At 42.4% G+C, this 20710-nt stretch overlaps 1 protein-coding gene across 1 annotated transcript in view; it reads right to left on the bottom strand.

The window, feature by feature from the left end:
* Positions 1-17967, bottom strand: part of TBX19 (T-box transcription factor 19) — a 28078-nt gene extending 10111 nt beyond the window's left edge. Inside the window, exons 1-5 of the mRNA XM_069478303.1 lie at positions 17765-17967; positions 9594-9858; positions 8083-8217; positions 4576-4637; positions 2910-2971 (exon numbers count right to left, since the gene is read on the bottom strand). Coding sequence (XP_069334404.1) covers positions 2910-2971; positions 4576-4637; positions 8083-8217; positions 9594-9858; positions 17765-17967 — 727 coding nt within the window. The remainder of the gene's footprint in view (positions 1-2909; positions 2972-4575; positions 4638-8082; positions 8218-9593; positions 9859-17764) is intronic.
* Between the last annotated feature and the right edge of the window lie 2743 nt (positions 17968-20710).

Here is a 20710-nt window from a genome sequence, read left to right as displayed (position 1 = left end):
AAAATCAATGAGGAAGGGTTACTCCCAAACTCATTCTATGAGACTTTTATCACCCTGATACCAAAACCAAGGGCACAACAAAAAAGAAAATATGTGCCAATATCTCTGATGAACATAGATGCAAAAATCCTCAACAAAATACCAGCAAATTTAATTCAACAATACATTAAAAAGATTGTTCATCGTGATCAAGTGGGATTCATCTCAGGAATGCAAGGATGGTTCAACACACAAAATCAATCAATGTGATACATGGTATCAACAGAACAAAGGACAAAAACCATATGATCATTTCAATTGACGCTGAAAAAGCATTTGATAAAATTCAACAACACTTCATGATAAAAACTCTCAAAAAACTAGGTATACAAGGAATATACCTCAACATTATAAAAGCCGTATATGATACACCCACAGCTAGTCTCATACTGAATGGGGAAAAGCTGAAAGCCTTTCCTCTGAGATCTAGAACAAGACAAGAATGCCCACTTTCATCACTGTTATTCAACATAGTACTAGAAGTTCTAGCTAGAGAAATCAGACAAGAGAAAAAAATAAAAGGCATGCAAATTGGGAAGGAAGAAGTCAAATTATCCTTGTTTGCAGATGACATGATCTTATATCTAGAAAAACCTAAAGATTCCATAAAAGAACTATTAGAACCAATAAACAAATTCAGTAAAGTTGCAGGATATAAAATCAAAATACAAAGATCACTAGCATTTCTATATGCCAACAGTAAACAATGTGAAAAAGAAACCAAGAAAGCAATCCAATTTACAATAACTACAAATAAAATAAAATAACTAGGAATAAACTTAACCAAAAAAATGAAAGACCCTAATAACGAAAATATAATACATTGATAAAAAAAATAGAAAAGCACACAAAAAAGGGAAAAATATTCCATGCTCATGGATTGGAAAAATCAATATTATTAAAATGTCCATACTACACAAAGCAATCTACAGATTCAATGCAATCCCCACCAAAATACCAATGACATTCTTCACAGAAATAAAAAAAAAAAATCCTAAAATTTATATGGAACCACCAAGGACCCTGAATAGCCAAAGCCATCTTGAACAAAAAGAGAAAAACTGGAGGAATCACATTACCTGACTTCAAATTATACTACAGAGCCATAGTAACCAAAATGGCATGGTACTGGCATAAAAACAGACACATAGACCAATGGATCAGAATAGAGAACCCAGAAATAAATCCACACATCTATAGTAAACTTATCTTCAACAAAGGTGCCAAGAACATACAGTGAGGAAAGGACAATCTCTTCAATAAATGGTGCTGGGAAAACTGGTTATACATAGGCAGAAAAATGACACTAGACCCTTTTCTCTCACCATATACAAAAATCCAATCAAAATAGATTAAAGACTTAGATCTAAGACCTGAAATTATGAAACTACTAAAATAAAACATTAGGGAAATGCTTCAGGACATTGGTTTCTTTTCTTTTCTTTTCTTTTTTTTTTTTTAGACAGAGTCTTGCTCTGTCTCCCAGGCTAAAGTGCCATGGCATTGGCCTAGCTCACAGGAACCTCAAACTCCTAAGGGCTCAAGCGATCCTCCTGCCTCAGCCTCCCAAGAATTGTCATGTCTTTTTGATATATTAATACATAAGGAATGTCCCTCCTTATTCATCATAATCCTTGTTCTGAAATTTACTTGGTCAGAAATTGATGGCCGATTGAGGTGGCTCATGCTTTTAATCCCAGCACTTTGGGAGGCTGAGGTGGGAGGATCCCTTGAGGCCAGGGAGTTTGAGACCAGCCTGAGCAACAGCAAATTCTAATCTCTACAAAAAAAAAAAAAGAAGAAGAAAAAAGAAGAAGAAGAAGAAGAAGAAGAAAGCAAGAAAGCAAGAAAAAGAAAAAGAAAAAACTAGCTAGGCACCTGTAGTCCCAGCTCCTCAGGAGGCTGAGGCAAGAGGATCACTTGAGCCCAGGAGTTGGAGGTTGCAGTGAGCTACAATGATGCCACTGCATGCTACCCAGGGTGACGGAGTGAGACTGTGTTTCAACAACAACAACAAAAAAAACAAGGCAACCGAACACTCCTCCTCACCAGCCCCCATCCTTTCATAAAAAAAAAAAAAGAAAAAAATGTTAAAAAAAAAAAAATTGTGGCACATATACACAGTGGAATACTATACAGCCAGAAATAAAGAATTTGCAACAACATGGATGGAACTGGAGAACATTATGTTAAGTGAAATAAGCCAAGCACAGAAAGACAAATCTCTCAAGTTCTCATTCATATATGGGAGCCAAATATTAAAAACAATTCATCTCATGGAGACAGAGAGTAGAATGATGGTTAGCAGTGGTGGGGAAGGATAGTGGGGATGGTTAATGGGTACAAAAATATAGTTAGATAATTAGATAGAATGAATAATATTTGATAGCACAATAAAGTGACCACAATAATAAGTTAGGGTATACTTTAAAATAACTGAAACAGTGGAATGGGAATGTTCCTAACACTAAAGAAATGAAAAATTCCTGAGGTGATGGATATCCCAAATGCCCTGATTTGATTAATTCACATTGTATGCCTATATCAAAACATCACATGTACCCTATAAAGATAGACAACTTTACGTACAATTACCCATATATTTTTTTTAAAAACTAAAGTCTAAGAAATTCATCATTATCAATCTTGTCTCCTGCTTAAAATTTGTTTAAGCTTCCTAAGCCTATGTCCACCAGCTCTCTCTGGGAATTCTGGAAAGGGCATAAACTTGTCCGGAGCAGAAGACAGAACCTGCTGGGTGTCACTTTGGAATTGGCCTTAAGCAGCCAGGACAGGTAACAATCTGAGTGTGGCGGGAGATGGCTCCCAGTGTGACCCCACACCTCCCACCTCCCCTTCACCCAACTCACGGTGAGAACAGGCCACATGCTGGCTCTCCGGCACAGCCTCTGGAGCATCTTTTAGGTGATTTCTGAAAGAGTAACAAAACGGCACCATGGCCACTGAGCTTAGTACAAAAGTCAGCATAAAGCACACCTAAAATTCCCTCTGCAAAGCAATCTATTTCTTGGAATAAGAAAACCAAACACCTTTTTTTCTCAAAGCTGCTGTCCTCCCCCCATTCTCCTGCCTCCGGGGCACTGTCCCTACTTGTGCAATTGCTCTCTGAGCTGCAATTTTACGTTTACCCCTCTTCACCATAGCACGGCTAGCCCTGTTTACTTTGATCTGACCCAGCTGGGGTTATTGCTCCTGCCTGGCCAGATTCAAGCAAGTCCTAAGCTTTGCATAGGATGTCAGGGCACACGTTCTATCATGTGGGTGTGTTAGATCCACCAACAGCCCTGTGAGGGAAATACTGTTATGCTTTTCTAATTTCAAAGATTAGAAAAGTGGATCTCAGGGAGTTAAACTGATTTATGCCAGAGCAAACAATCAGGAAACGACAGAGGGAGGACTCAGGACCCTCACTCACAGTCCTAAATTCTTTTTAGTATACCATGCTCCTATCAGTCTGAATCTAGATTCTGTTATCTCACATACCAGATTGCTCTTTAGGCCTTTTGTTAACTGAAAAAGTTATAATTACATCTTATCCGGCATCAAAATGTATTGGAATATTGAACAGGACAGGTGACACATCATTACAAACATCTATCCCTTCACCTTAAGTCTTATCAGAGCCTTCAAGGTGATATTGAAAAGATTTAAAATTCAGGCAATACAATCTGAACACTTCAAAGGTAATCATATTTATACCCTAGGCCTCATCAATAGAAAAGCCAATGGTAAGCACCATTATCTTTTATTTTGTCCTGGATGGAAAAGAAAGACACAGAGATGCCAAGTCACTGGGCCAAAGTGGCAGAGTCATCACTCACACCCCCAAAGTCTCTGGCTTCTTTTCTCCCCTGAGAAATGTGAACCTCCCACCATTCCTCACCTTTCCTAGGCTAAGCATAGTTTGAAAAAAAAAAAGTATTAAAATTATATTACTTAGAAGTAGTTAGGAGAAGGGCAGAGTTGATTATTACAAATCTAAATCAGCTAATTATTATTTAAATTGGATTGTGCCACTTTGAAAACAGGGCAGACAAAACACTACTAAAGTTTCTCCTGGACCCCGTATTATAAAGAGATAATTATGATTTGGTTGAATTTTGTTGATTTGGTTGAATATGATTTTTAATTAGATGGACTTTTTGAGACAATTATAGACTCACATGCAGCTGTAAGAAATAATACTGAGAGATTCCTTGTACCTTTTACCCAGTTTTCTCCAATGGGAACAACTTTCAAAACTATAGTATAATATCACAACCAGAATATTTACATGGACACAGTCAAGATCCTGAACATTTCCATCACCATAAAGGTCCCTCCTGTTGCCCTTTTATAGCCACGCCCACTTGTCTCCTGCCCCCTTACCCTCTTTTGTTGAATATTGAAATGAATATTAAAAGCATATTTCTATCAAAGGTAATATGCTACTAGTCCAGTTCCTTTCACTATGATCATAAATTTGACATTTGCATAAGTCAATTCATAAGATTTTACTGGAATTCCTCTACTCACCTTTCCTTGGCATCCAAGAAGGCTTTGGCAAAAGGGTTGTACTTGATTTTGAGAGCTGTTATCTTGCATTTACAAAGACAAGAAGTGTTAGTGAAAAACAGCACACATATGGGCAGACAGAACCCTTTGTCTTCCCCTGTGAATTTATGTAAAATCAGGATAATTCCCTCTCCTTTTTTTCCTCCTCTTCATGGTTCTTTGCTAACTCCTACACCAAATCACTGCTGCACTGTCTCCGGCAAAAAACATTTTACCGTGGCATGTGGCGAAACATGAAATGCCGCGTAAAGTGAGAAAAGAAAGGGCAAAGCGTTAGAAATGAGCAAAGCCCTGTGTGCTGAATCCAGCGTTCATCGCTTTATTCATTTTCTTCAACAATCATGGAGCCCCTACCACGTCAGTTGCTTTTCTAGTCACTTGGAACACGGTGGAGAGGAAGGAGCACAAGAGTGGTCCCACCTTTCCTGAAGAGTGTGGTCTACAGTCGATTCCTTCACTCTTGAACAATCACTTGCCCATTGGGTCATGTCTACGCAAACACAAACTGTCGCTCCCATCCACTATCCTCTCGCCATCCCCCTTAGTCAGAGTCATCTGACTAAGATGATGTCAGAGAATGTCAGAGGCAGAGGCAGAGATAGAGAAATACTTGGTTTTCTCTCTCCCCACCAGGATGTAAGTGCCTTGAGGACAGGATACTCATCTGCTTCATTCATTGCAGTAGTCCCAGCATCTAGAACAATAGCCAGCATGTAGTCATGCCCAACAAACATTTGAGGATGAAACAAATATTAAGAAGAATATTTATGTCAGCAAAGGCCTGAGACTTGCTGTTCTCTGGTGGAAGGAAGAAAAGCAAAATAAAAACCCAACTCTTTCTGGCCCAGAGCTTGTGGGAGGAAATAGAAAAAAGAGGGAGGAGAGAGGTTTGGGGTCAAATAGGTATGACCTGGCCTTTCTCTTGGCTTAAACCTGGAGAGGTCGAAGGGCGCACATGAAGCTAGCAGGGGGTGTCGGGAGGTTTGGGCCTCCCCCACCGCCCGCTGGCCTCTCACGGTGCGTCTGCGTCGACTTGGCAGGGAAACATGGTTGGCAGAGGGAGGCTCTGGGGCTTGATTTTCCAGAGCTTGATTGCCAGGGGGCATGTTTAAGACCCAGACGCAGGCAGCCGAGTCAGGACGGGGAGCCTGCTGGATGGGTTGCCACGGCCAGTCAGGTGGCTCAGAGAGAACGGCCAGTACCTTCGGGGAAAAGCTCTGAGTGATGACCAAGCCGGCAGCCGGATGGCAAGTTCAGCGCCACTGACTGAGAGTGCCAGCAGCAGGCAGATGGGCAGGGCCCATAGGAGGCTAGGACATGGTCTCCTGTCCTCCCCACCTCCCAGAGTCACAAAGCCCCCTCATATACTGAGACTTCAGTCCAGGGGGAAAAGCCGGGAGGCAGGGAGGGCTGTCTGAGAAACAGAGTGACGTTATCCTAGAAAGACTGGCCACCGGCTGCGGGACTGCTTATCAGATAGCTCATGTCTGTCCCGTTGGCACGCTGCAGGGGCTCTGCCAAGAGGTCAACTGACTTATAGAAAAGAAATTACATTTTCTCTATACATCTGCGATGTGAGTTAAAGCTGCGACTTAATTTCACCTGTAGACACTTAAGACCATAGTTTCCAAATCCGGATGACCCCTGGACTCCTCTCTGGAGACTCTTAAAACTACAAACTCTGGGCACCGTCCTTGGAGAGTCCGACTCATTTGGCTGGGTGGCAGCCCAAAATCTGTCTTTTAAATCTTCCAAGTAAAGAAATACAGATTACAGCAACAGTAAGATGTCCTTCTTTTAACCTATGAGATTGTCAAGGATGGAAAAGACTGATAATAGCCAATGTTAATACTGGTGTGGGAGACGCCTTTCTGAGGGAGGCAATTTGGCAATGTCTATCAAAACTCTAAACATACACCTCCCTCAACAGAACAATTCCATTTCTTGGTATTCATCCATGCAAGCAAACAACGAAAGATGGCACCAGGATATTCATTGCATTATTTATCATAGAAAATAAAACAACTGGAAACAACCTAAACGCCCATTGGTGGGGCCTGATTACATGAAATATGGTATAGCCATACAATCAAATATTCTGCAGCATCACAGAAAGGAGATGGGCCTGGATATATTTACATAGAAAGATATCCATCATACACTGTTAAACTGGGGAAAAATAAATTTGCAGATGAATAATATTTATTAATAATATATACAACATGAGCCATTTATGTAAGAAAATCTCCATTCACATATATATTTATTTATGCATAGAAAATGTGGGGAAAGAAACCCACTCTAAGCTATTATTTATAGTGTCCATAGAAAGTGAGATTCCAAAGGCAAAAGAAAAACAGTACATCAACCTTTTAGTTTTTATCTTTACTTTACATACCTCTGTACTATTAGTTTACTATTGTTTTTTAAATAAATACATATTGCTTTTCAAATTTTTTTAAAGTTTAATTGAAAAGAATCCAGCCCTCTCTGGGTGGTGCCAGTGAACAGCAGGCCAGGGCACCCCTGGGGTACGCGACAGACCCCAAGCAGTTCAGAGAGGCCAGAGGCTGACCACTCAGCTCCGACAGCCAGAGCGGCTCAAGTTCCTGGGAAGGAAAGGACCTAACTGTGCTCAGATATTAAACATCAACAAGCAGGACAAATAGCGTAATAAAACCCAAAGGGGAGTGCACACTTGACTCACTTCCCACAGACCTGCTTCTAGAGCAGGGGAGAGTAGACCCATCGTGCCCACTCCAGACACTCCTAGCTCTGTGCAGGCCAAGGGCACATCAGGGCCCCAAAACAAAGACTCTGAGTTTCAACAGAACTCAGGAGTTTTATAACAACACACAATTGTGCCTTCTTCTTTTTTTTACATATATATATATATATATATATATATATTTGAGACAGAGTCTCACTCTGTTGCCCAGGCTAAAGTACCGTGGTGTCAGCCTAGCTCACAGCAACCTCAAACTCCTGGGCTCAAGCGATCCTCCTGCCTCAGCCTCCCGAGTAGCTGGGACTACAGGCATGTGCCACCATGTCCGGCTAATTTTTTCTATATATTTTTTTAGTTGTCCAGATAATTTCTTTCTATTTTTTTAGTAGAGATGGGGTCTCGCTCTGGTCTTGAACTCCTGACCTCGAGCAATCCTCCCGCCTCAGTCTCCCAGAGTGCTGGGATTATAGGCGTGAGCCACCGTGCCTGGCCAACTGTGCCTTCTTGACACCAGAAGAGGACACGCTCTTGGAAACAGGAAAGAGGAGGTGGAGAGCAGCTACTCCATTGTTTAACTTCATCTCTGCTGAGTGTATCTGAATCCTGGAAAACTTTTCATCTAATAGGATCTCCTCCCCATCCTGCCACACACTCCCAGGTGACATTCTCTCTCTCTCTCTCTCTCTCTCTCTCTCACACACACACACACACACACACACACACACACACACGCCACTTACCTCCTCATTCTGATAGGCAGTCACAGCTATGAACTGGGTTTCAGGGAAGGAGCAGTTCATTACCATGCGGTGGGCACCTCCAACGCGCACTATGTGAACCTGGGGTTCATATTTATGCAGAGAATTCAACATTATCTGTTGAGGTGGGAGAGGAAGAGAAAGAAGAGAAAGGCAAAGCCCGGTGTTTTGCAGGTGATAGAGCCGACGCCTTTGGTTAGTCCCAAGCTCAGCGCTCACCTGGGTTAGGGACGCACATTTCAAATCCTAGGTCACCAGGCTGCCACTGCACCTCTGAGAAACGAGTGGGGAGGGGGTTCAGAAGCTCTCGGGGAGCATAACATGGAAGCCCATGCAGGGGTGGGGGGTGGGTCGCCAGAGAGGAATCACTCTTCAGAGTGCTCAGTTTTCTGCCAAAATCCTGGCTTCCTTGTTTTTCCTTCCCCTATTTTCAGCATAATACTTTGGATTTCAACGCATTAAAATACACCGGGTTTTTTTTTGTTTTGTTTTGTTTTTTCATATGAGGATCCTAATAACTCAAAATACTGACAATGCCTGCATTTTACACGTGATTACAGAGTCATGGAATCTGTCATCTGATGGTTACAGATAATCCACTCTTTATGATTCAAATGAAGGTTTATGGAAAGTCTCCAGTTGTGAAATCCCGTAGGCAGTAACAATTTACTTTTCAATTTCCTGTTTCAATAAAGAATTAGAGCCCTTCTGAGTAAGGCAGAGACTCCGGGTGGCATTACCTCCTCCTCCTAAAACCTGAACTCCTAGGTCCCCGCCAACCACGCACAAAAAGCTACATGTGCAGGCTGGGATGAGAATCCAGACCTTTCCTCCCTCCCAGCCGCATCTCTGTTCCCCCCAAACAGTCTGCATTTTATAAAGTAACTAACAACCTTGCACAGCAGACTAGAACTCACAATCCTACCATAGAAAATGAGAGGAAAGCGCCCCAAAATCTTGTTTACTCTAATTGTAGGCCTTAAATAAAACCTTCCTTATTTCAGGCTTGTTTGGATTATTTTTTTCTGAAAAACCAAAGCTGCCTCAATATTCTATTGATAATTACCATAATGCCCAAGCCGGGGTAGTAATTATTTCATTTAGGAGCAGCTTTTTATTAAGGTATTTGTCTATTGCCAAAATGCCACTTACACCAAAAAAGGGGAGAGGGAATAACAAAACCCTGCTACCTACAAACATCTTCCTCCCGGGCGGGTAAAAGCCCTGCACACAAGACGGAACTATGAAAAGGGCCCCATGATTAGTAAACTACTGCACTCTCTCACTCTCTCCACAGCAGGAAGTCCATTAAAAACTGAAAGCAGCAATTAAGAGCTGTTTATTCCTGTTTACATTTGGACTCCAGGGAATAATTGGCTTCTGTGGGAGAAGAGGCTGGTGAGGACACCTCTAATTGCCTAAATGCACCCTTGATATTTCTTGATTGGTGTTGTGGGGAGGCCAGGGTGGGTGGCCAGGCGACCTGCTCATACCTGCCCACCTCCGTTGAGCTTGTTGGTCAGCTTCACTTTGCTGAAGGAGATGGGAGCTTTCATCCAGTGGGCCCCAAAGTTGGGGGAGTCGGGGTGGATGTAGACGCAGCTGTGGCTGGAGACCTCCGGCTTGCCCGCGGGCACCCACTCGCCATTGACGTACTTCCAGCGGTGACTGTCCATGGGGACAAAGTCCAGCAGGAGGGAGTACATGGCATTGGGATCCAGCCCTGTGACACTAATCTTTAGGACAGGGAACATCCGTCTAAAAGAAAAGGCAGAAGCTTAACCGCGGGAGTGATGTTAGGGGACCCTCCACCTTGTCCAGCGGTCTCTCAGCTCCAAGGAGACCTTCCATGGAATGCTCTTGGATGGAGGCCGGGTAAATAAGGCCCACGTCCACAACTCCAATTCCACCACAGTCTCTTTTTATAAACGCATTTGATATTGGGGTTTTCCTTTAAAACGTGTTCCTATTTAAAGTCTGAAAACCACTGATGTAATGATTTGATAAAGGAGGAACCGGAAGCTTGAGGTGTATAATCAGTCCGATGCCCCAGCCTTACAGAGCTTTCTTCAAAGATGTCCCACCGGCACTCTAAGGCCACCAACCGGCCCTTCCCGGTCTCACCAAGAACACTAATCCTGAATAACTGTCATAGCATCTATGGCAAAAAATGAGGTCATGTGGTAAAATAAGTGAGGGAACTCTTGGCCATATAGTTAAACTAGTTCTTTTCCTCTAGGACTTCTCAGAACCTTTAACATAAAATATACACCAAGAACCTTCGAGAAGAAAGTGTGAAATTGTGCGCACCCTAAATTTATATGACAGTGGAACTATCTTTTAAGTGAGCATTTTGTGGGAATCTGTGTCCAAGGAACACACTTTGAGATATGCAGTTCTGGATTCATTGATCCTTCTTCCACCCTTTAGAACAATACCCACAAGTTTACTCTCACAAATATTTGGAGAAGCTATCCAAATAGCTTGCATCTGATTCTAGAATATTTTCATCACCCCCTTCCCCACTCCACCCCCCCAAAAACCCATAGCCATTAGCAGTCACTCCCCATTCTACCAGATTTCTGGTCTCCGGAAAGAAAAGCAGAGGGAAGAGGTTCCCACCAGCCAGGCAGGAGAGAGGCAGAGTTCTTGTGCCTAAGGTAAGATCCTGGAGCAGAAGCAGGGCTGGGCAGCTGAAGGGCTTGGATACAACGGCAAGACAGCCAACACCGGCAGGGCATGTAGCAGGTGCGAAGCCCTGGAATAAGCACTTTCCATGAATTAACTCATTGAGTTCTTGCAACAACTTCATGAGGTTGTCTTGGAGAGAAAATGAATTTAAATAGGAGGCTATGACAAGAATATGAATGAAATGAAACTTCTAGGGGGAAAAAATGCATCAGATGACGCATCCCAAATCCAGGTGTTGGCTGAGAGATCCCCTCCCTTCATCAGATGACTGTACTTTCATGTTAGCTCAAATGATGAGCTGCCTCCAGAGAGACTGCCTGTGTGATGGAAAATTCTCCTGCTTCTAGCTTCAATGGAAGGATTTTTCTGTATTATTTTCTCTTGGTATCAGATTAAACTATTTCCTTTTACAATATATTTTAAGGTTTTCAACTATTTTAATAGTATTGGCCAAGTATAAGGAACCGAAGGCCTCTGAAAGGACAAATGTCATTTGCAAAAAATCATAAGAGTGGGCCTCAGAAATGACCTCAGGGATCACAGGGAGTCATTTGACAGCCAGGGGTCTGGCTCATTCACCTGAGGCAAGTAGACAAATGGTCCCCGTGTGCAGGTCTAGTGCTTTTCCTGAAATGCTAAAGTTTATTTGACTTTGTTTTTCATTTCAAAGAAAATACAAAATTGGCATGTGTATAATTGTCATTTTGCACACTAAAGTTTAAAAGTACCAAAAGTTTTCTCAATAAGACTATGTAGTACATGTAAAAGCAAAAAAAATTAAAAAATAAAAAAGCCCTTAAAGCATATGTTCCCCATGGACTAACCTGCTGGAGTGATGTCACAACTGCTGAAGTATGACAGCATGATGTGAAAGGCCAGTTAAGTTTCCAGTATTTCTGACTTATGATTTAAGAGATGCTTTAGGCCAGGCGCAGTAGCTCATGCCTGTAATCCTAGCACTCTGGGAGGCCGAGGCAGAAGGATCGCTTGAGGTCAGGAGTTTGAGACCAGCCTGCGAGACCCTGTCTCTACTAAAAATAGAAAAAATTAGCCCAGCAACTAAAAATAGAAACAAAAAATTAGCCAGGCATGGTGGCACATGCCTGTAGTTCCAGCTACTCAGGAGGCTGCGGCAGGAGTTTTGCTTGAGCCCAGGAGTTTGAGGTTGCTGTGAGCTAGACTGACACCACGGCACTCTAGCCTGGGCAACAGAGCAAAACTCTGTCTCAAAAAAAAAAAAAAAAAAAGAGAGATGATTTAATGCAACATAATTTTTCTAATGATAATAGTTGTCATGTATAGTCAGGCCTCTGTTTCTGCAGGTTCTACATCAGTAGATTCAACCAAATGCAGATTTAAAACATTTGAAAAAACATACAATAAAAAAATACAAATAAAAACAATATGGTATAACTATACAGCATTTATATGAATAATGGCTTTTTTATTTCCTGCCATATTCAGAGCTACACATTGTGTTTTAAAGAAGCCATGATCACAAGAATAAATGCTTAACATGATTAGCCAACAGAGAAACTCAAAACCAAACTGCAGTGAGATGCCACTTCACACCCAGGAGGGTGGCTGTAATATAAAAGGCGGACAACAACAAGTGTTAGCAAGGATGTAGAGAACTGGAACCCCCGTACATTGCTGGTGGGAATGATGCAAAAGAGTGCGGTTACTTTGGAAAACAGTCTGGAGTTTCCTCATCTGGCTAAATGTGGAGTTACTACATAACCGAGCAATTCCATGCCTGGGCACATCCACAAGAAAAATGAAAATGTTCCACACAAAAATTTGCACACAGATATTCATAGCAGCATCATTCTTAATAGTCAAAACATAGAAACACCCAAATGTCCATCAACTGGACGAATGAATAAACAAAATGTGTGATACCCATACAATCAAGTAGTGTTTGGTAATAAAAAGGAAGTACTGATACACGCTACAACATGGATGAACCTTGGAAACATTACGCTAAGTGAAAGAAGTCATTCACAAAGGACCACATACTGCAGGATTCCATAGATATGAAATATCCAGAATAGATAAAGCTATACAGACAAATAGTAGATTAGTGGTTGTCAGAAGCTGAGGGGGTAATGGCTAAAGGGTACAGGGTTTCTTTCTGAAGTAATAAAAATGTTCTAAAATTAATTGTAGAGATGGATGCACAACTCTGTGAATATACCAAAAACCATTGAACTGTACACTTGAAATAGATGAATTGTATGCTATGTGAATCATATCACAATAAAGCTGTAAATAAAAATAACTACAGGGCATGATTTCATTCTTTGTTATGGCTGAGTAGTATTCCATTGTGTATTATCTTCAGTGACACAAGCCAGACACAGAAAGATAAATATCACGTGTTCTCACTCCTAAGTGAGTGCTAAAAAATGTGTCCGTGTGGATGTAGAGCCTGAGATGATAGACAATGGAGACTGGAAGGGTGAGGAGGTGAAAGGGGGTGGACGATGAGAAGTTACTTAATGGGCACAATGTACGTTATTCGGCGGATGGACACCCTAACAGCCCTGACTAGAACACTACGCAATCTATGCATGTAACAAAATTACACTTACACCCCATAAATTTATATAATTTTCTTAAAAAGTTTTCCCACTCTTATTACATGTATAGGGTCTCTCTCCAGTGTGATTTCGCTGATGTTCTGTAAGACTTGTCCATTGAATGAAGACTTTTTCACATAAAAACAAGCACCAATAAAAACACCATGGAGTTCTGTCTCTTAGAAGGCTGACATATCTGAAAAATGGTAGAATGATTAATAGCATTATTTTCTTTAGTATTTCATTTGCCAAGATCCTTGTAACTATTTTTGGTTTTTCTCACTACGTGAATGAACTAAGAAGTGCCATGTACTTTTTAAATCTCTTTGAGGACCTAAGAAATATGTAAATCAGTCCTTAACTCACAGCATAATTTCCCTTAATCCACCCTTGAAAGAAAGTCTCTTCAGAGAGTAAGAGAGTAAAAGAGACAGAGGGAGAGACTGAAGAAAATGTGGCAGGGTAACTAAGCACTTGCCAAAAACCATGTTGAAGAAGCACAGGTGGCTGGGCTTTGCCTGCAAACTCTGGTTTCGCTTTTGCTCTGAGGCTGGCTTTCCAGCTGTCATTTCAGGGACTCTTGAGAGCCAGCACTGCTGGAGGAGGCGATGAGAAGGGAGGTTTGCAGGAAGAAAAGGGGGCAGAAATGAGGCAGGCTGTGTAGGTGAGAGAACAGCAGAGACGTCTAAAAGCAAAATTCAAGAAGTTTCACTTGAAAAAAAAATTAATAATAATAAAAAAAAAGTTTCACTTGTAAACACCTTCATTCATCTCCCTGCAATACTATACACATCAAGTATTCATCACAGCTTTCAGAGGGTTGTGGGTGTGGGTGTGTGGGGGTGTGTGAGTGTGTATGGGGCGGTGTGTGTGTGTGTGGCACCCCTCCTGCATGGAGTGGTGACACTTCCATGAAGGTGAGCAGGCATGAGAATAGCAGGAGATGTCAATTAAAAATAAATAAACGAAGGGAAAAAAGAGAAGCATCAGGGAAGTAAGGCGGTCTGGTTAGAGGCAGAACACAAGTGCATATGATGCTCTTAAGTTGTAATTGTAAAGTTTAGAGAAAATGCATGGGCTGCAGGGACATGGAAGTGTATTCACCTGATGTGCAACCTTGATTGTCTCCTCTCTTGCGCTGCCTTCTCTGGAGACTACAGACATCAGCTCAGCGTCACTGCAACAATACCCTTTAATCGTGGGCAAATTCCAACGTAGTGATTCCCAACTCTTATTCCATGATGACAAGTGGATACACAGTTATATCAAAAAAATGCTCCCAATTTCTTAAAATCCACTCAAGGCAAATTTAATCAGAATTAAGTCAAAATCATTTAACTGCATGGAAATATACATGAAATATTGTGATTTCTCCTTAAGGTGAAGATGTTACAGGCAAAGAAAACAAAAGAAGGAGATTTAATTTATTTGCCTCTGAAGTCTGAAATGAATTTTTTCTGCAACATAAAGTATAAGTTCCTAGCTCAAAGGGTGGAGATGAAAGGAAATACAGGCTGGATGCACGAGAGATGATTCCAGTGAGCTCTAGGAGGTATTATAACTGTTATTGTATCTGAATGACTACTGAACATGAAGAACTACAAGTTTTAAATAAAACAAAGAGGAGTAGAAAGAAAAGAAAAGGTGGAAAAGGGAAGGAAGAAGTAGTAAAATGTGGCAGGGGAAGAAATGGAGGAAGGTAGAAAGACAGGGAGAGAGGAAGGAAGGCAGTGAGGGAAAGGAGGGAGGAAGGAAGGCAGGAAGGCTGGCCAACATCAGGGTCCCGATTTCTGGGGATAATTCTGTGGTTTTCAGGGAAAATCCTCTCTCTTTACTATTTCTGATCAGTGTCAGAGGCAAGCCTCCTGTTTATATATATGAAAGTTGGTCTCCATCTGACAATGAGTCTTAATTCTTTCATCAGCCCCATCCTATCCTATTTCAAAACTTGCTATTATGCAGAACAATGAGACCTCAAGTAGACAGAAGTCATCTAAATAAGCCTAATTGAGGCTTTTTCAAAAAGTCAGGAAGTCAACAGCCTACGGATGAAAAGGGCTGGGGCTGGGTATTACATACACGGAATATTCTCTTCCACAGAAAAGGGCTACAGATCTACCTGTGCCAGGCTGAGGAGCTGGTGTGGAGGGTAGGGATTTGGGGGAGACACCACGAGTCTATAGACATAGGAAAATGGATAGAAAGGAGACACAGAGGAATAAATAGTTAGGGGGAAAAGAGAGAAGGAGGAAGGGAGTAAAGAAGAAGGTGAAGCAGCAAACATATGTCTATGTCAGGAATGGTAAAGTGCTACTCACAGTTTAATCTGAGAAACTACAGAGATTAAGAGTAATTTCAGACCAAGCTCATTCATTATTAACCACAATAATTTCTTAGGGGTTTGTCTTCCCTTCCTTCTCCAAAGTATAAAGGGAATTTTCCTTTCTATCTCCTGGCAAAATCTTGACTGTAGGAATTCAGAGACTTTAGGGGAAATTTAAGAAAAAGATTGCATTCACAGGAGGACAAACACCAGCAGGACATCATAGCTAAGAACAAGGAAGTTGACTACGTGAGGTTGTTTCCTACAAAGAACATTTTTCACACAGTTAATATTAAATGATTTTAAACGTGAAGAATTTTAAATGTAAATATGAAGGACATTTATATATAGGTAATATGAAGGCAAGAGAAAACTCTTTTTAAATAGTAAAAGTACATTCTAATATAACATATTACTGAGTTGGATTTTATAATGGTTTCAGAAACTTTTATTACTTATTCCTTATTGAAATAGATGAAGAACCATGTTTTTATTTTGGTGATTATACTTATTTTTACTTTAGTATATGGCCATTTGGACAGCCAAATAAATAGGGTAAGGCTAAGTATTAGCCTATCCAAGAAGCACAAAGAACAATAAACAGAAAGTTCCACTTATTATCAGACATAATAAAATTTTTACAATTGCATCTTCACTCATCTTTGAAAGGAAGGAGACTAAATCCAATTAAGAATTTGGAGTGATTCTTTGAAATTAAAAACTTGTTTTATATTTCTTTCTACCAAAGAGTCTAAAAATAATGTGTAAATACAGGTCAAGAGAAGGAACAAGTATAATTACAATTACAAATACTAAAAGCAATAAACTTCTATATGAAATAAGTGTGGAATCCATTTAGAGAGAGAAAATATAAATCTCAAGTAAGGTTGATATTCCTGCTACTGGTATAATCACGAAAATGTCCTTATTTCAGGTGTAACATTCACTTACAAGGCATTTTAATGTCATGCCACAGCTCTTGAGTTCATAATTCTCCCAGACAGACAAAAAATGGTTCATTTCTATAGTGTGCCTTATTACAAAATTGAAAATCAAGATACCAGGAACGGAAGCATTTTTCACAGGCACAAAAGCCTGCCAGAAAGAAATGCAGTTGGCTTCAACTTTTCTCTATTAGCAGAATTTCTCTCAAGGGTGTCACAATTAGGGTCCTGTTAAAACCAACCATACTGAAAATGCCTTTCAGCATTTTATGCTTTTGCAACCATGTACCGAGATACGTGAGCATCAACTGAATGTTGGGAGCCAGTATGGCCAAGCTACAAACGGTGAGATTTTCTTTCAAAATATTTGCATCTCCTGTACTAAGTGAAAGATATTACCTTGGCAACCCCTTAAAGGATTAGGTTTAATAGAATCCAAGAAATGCCAGCAGAGATCAGTTTCAGTTAATCCCTAATTTGTTGCAGTGAGAAAAAAGAAGGCATCTTCTCTTCTCCAAGGCAGTATAGTACGGTTTCATTCACTATGACTGCAACAGCTTTCACATCATCACAAGTGCACACAATCTCAAAGGAACACTCACCACAAACACACACGGGGAAGCAGATGGAGTGATAGGCGATGAGATTAAATTTGCCCTTTTGCTCCCAGTCTTCAACTAGTCAAAAATGCATGGTTACGTTTGCTATACTTAAGAGGAAACCATCCAGCTTCCAAATAAAGTTGACTTTCACCTTATCTCCTGGACAGAGTTGGAGCTCAGATCTGCATCAGGGTATGCAGTCAGTCAAAAGTTAAGATTATTTTCTGACATGTGAGTGCATTTCCCCAACCCGTGGGACGTGCTCCCCTTTGTAGTAATTTCCCAGAATTTCTCTATTTAAATTGCAGGTAAGACAGGTGGCTTCATCCTCCACTTCTCTGATTATCTCAGAGAAATTAATTAAGTTGGCTGGGGGAAAGCCCCATGAGATCGCCCTTCTCACGAGCGTGTTTAGTCAGACCCCACTGCCTCTGAGTGACGAGCGGCAGCCTCTTCAGTATTCGAGGGGTCCCACCTCCCTGGCTAAGCCGCCAGCTCAAGCAAGGCGGCAGATAAACTCACCTGCCATTCTTGGTCACGATCATTTCATTAGTGACTTCCTTGAATCTCTGCCAGAGAGGTGCATCCTCCAAGATGATCTGAAGTTGCTTCTCGGTAGGGTCGCCTTTCTCCCTCCCCGCCTGAAGCTCACTTTCCACCACGTTGAGCAGGCGAGAAACAGTGCCATCGCTGGTCTGCTGAGAGCTCAGCTCACTCATGGCCATGGGCTCCCCTCAAACTTCGCTGAGAGCCGTTAATACCTTGTCCGCTCCTAGCTCCCTGCTTCCCCACTTGCCTGCTTTTCAGACCAGCTGGACTCTGCCTCGGGAGCTGGGAGAAGATGCCCTGGCTCTTGCCTGAGCTCCTAGGATGACGCCCCTTAAAGTGTCCACATTATACCACCAACCTGTTAAGCTTCAGTTGGGGAGCGGGCTGAGGGGAGGGGAGAGGTAGGGAAGAAAAAGCCCTCTCTTAATTACTCATTGGATCAGGTGGGGCAGAGGCCGGCTTTCCCATTGGCTGCCGCGCCGAGAGTAGATGTTTAAGAAGAGTACTCCATCCAAATTATCAGGCTTTTATCTTGTTGTACCTGAAGAGGTCTAATCGGTGTATTGAGGACCATTTTCCCATTAATTAAAATTATTCCAGGCCCAGACTGCAACAATCAGGCAAATCATGTTTGTGTACAAATCAAGGCACATGGCACCTACGGGGAAAGGGGTTCTGGGGGGAATGGACGAACTTGATGCCGACCCCCGCCACCCGACACAGCGGAGAGCCTAGAGCCCTCAGCTGCTCCCCGGCACCTCGGACACACGGCGAGGCCCTGGAGGGAAGAGCGGCGGATGGGGAAGATCAAAGGCGCTGTGCCAAGAAACATGACCACGGCACCGCACAACAGAGGAAGATGCCACCGCTTGAGGGTCAGGGCTCTTTCCCCCAGGGCTTCCCCTCTTGTCTTGTCTCCTGCGGGATCCAACACACGCTCACACCCCACTCATCTCAAGCACCCTGCTCGCCTCCGACAAACGGAAGAGCTTTGGACTTTGTCCTCCCTCCCAAGAATCCAGAGCCCCAATTTTTCTTATTTCCAGCTTTAGCCAGAAGGAGGAAAAAAAAAAAGCAGTTAGTTCCAGGTTAATCTCTCTAAGGAAGTACTCTGCCCCTAGTCAGTGAAAATAAACTTTGTACATTATTAGGCAGAGCAATTTTGATTTTCAGTCCAAAAAAGCATTCTGGGCCAGGCGCCGTGGCTCATAACTATAATCCTAGCACTCTGGGAGGCTGAAGAGGGAGGATAGCTCGAGGTCAGGAGTTGGAGACCAGCCTGAGCAAGAGTGAGACCTTATCTGTACTAAAAAATAGAAAGAAATCAGCTGGACAACTAAAAATATATAGAAAAAATTAGCCGGGCATGGTGGTGTTCACCTGTAGTCCCAGCTACTCTGAGGCTGAGGCAGGAGGATTGCTTGAGCCCAAGAGTTTGAGGTTGCTGTGAGCTAGGCTGACGCCAGGCACTCTAGCCAGGGTGACAGAGTGAGACTCTGTCTCCTCCCCCCCCAAAAAAAGCATTGTGGTTTTCTCTTTAGACAGCCCACCTGTGGCCTATTCTGGCATGCCAGGGTGAACCCTAATTCCTTGGGAAGAAACAACTAATAGACAACTTTTCTTTCACCTGTGACACATAGTACTAGCGCTAGAGGACAAGAGCAGAGGCAGTTTTGCCTCCGTCCACAACCCCTGACCCTGAGAGAGCCTGGGGGTGTGAGTTTTTCTCTCATTTCTGTATAGAAAGTAAGAAAATCAGAATAAGGGGAAAATAAGAGCAAAAAGGTAGGATAAAGTCAGAAGGATGATAAAAAAATGCATTCAGTGCCACGTACTTATGAGCCATCACAGAGTGATGAACAAAACAGAAATGGCCTGTGCCTTTACAGCATTAACAATCTGATACAGAAAATAAGAGATATAAGGTAAACTACTAAGTAATTATCAATGGGGGCAAGTCTAGTTTGTGCGAGGCAGGGTGGGGAGAACCCCAGTTAGATGGGCTTGCATAGAAAGGCTTCTCCGAGAACGAAAGCTCGAGCAGGATGTAGGCAGGGAGGGGCTGGGAGAAGGTTCCAGGCCGAGGAACCACATGTGAGCAGCGTGGCTTGGGCCAGCGAGAGATCTCCAGGGAGGCCCGCACCACTAGAATGCGGTGGCGGTGGAGAGAACGCAGTGAGATGTCCTCGGAGAGAGGGCAGGGCCAGGCCACCTGGCCTCATCAGGTATGATGAGGAATTTAGATTCTCTTCAACATGAGTTGGGAAACTCTTGGAGAGTCTTAGCGGGGAAACAGCATGACTTGATCTGTGATTGTGAAAAACCTGGCTGATTTGTAGAGAATAAACTAGAAAAAGGCAAGAGTTGAAGGGACTAATTAGGAGGCCATTATAGTGGTTCAGGTGAGAGATGGTGGTGGCTGAGCTTAGGGTGGTGCAGTGGCCACGAAGTGATGTGGATGGATTCTAGACACATCTTAGACGTCGACATGACAGAACACGAGGGACTGGATGTGGGGGTGCGGGGCAGCAGGGAACCCAGTGTCTGATGTGAACAGCTGGCAGATGGCAGGCTGTTTACTGAGACAGGGAAGGTGAGGGAAACCAAAGGGTAGGCAGGGAAACAGTTTGGTTGGGAGACTCAAAATTTCTATTTTATACAGTTAATTTTAAAAAATCATGTGGTAGGCTAAATAATGACCCCCTCTAAAGACGTCCTAATCCCTAGAACGTGTGACTATATTACCTCACCTGGTCAAAAGGAACTTTGCAGATGTGGTTAAGGGTCTTGAGATGGGGAGATTATCCCAGATTATCCGGGTGGATGCAGTGTAATCACAGAGTCTTATAAAGGATCCTTATAAGAGCAAGGCAAGAGGATCAAAGCCAAGGGGAGAAGATATAGGGGCAGAAGCAGAAG

The sequence above is a fragment of the Eulemur rufifrons genome, chromosome 8, assembly GCF_041146395.1.
Source record: "Eulemur rufifrons isolate Redbay chromosome 8, OSU_ERuf_1, whole genome shotgun sequence".
Lineage (NCBI taxonomy): Eukaryota > Metazoa > Chordata > Mammalia > Primates > Lemuridae > Eulemur > Eulemur rufifrons.
This window is presented reverse-complemented; position numbering and strand designations above follow the sequence as displayed.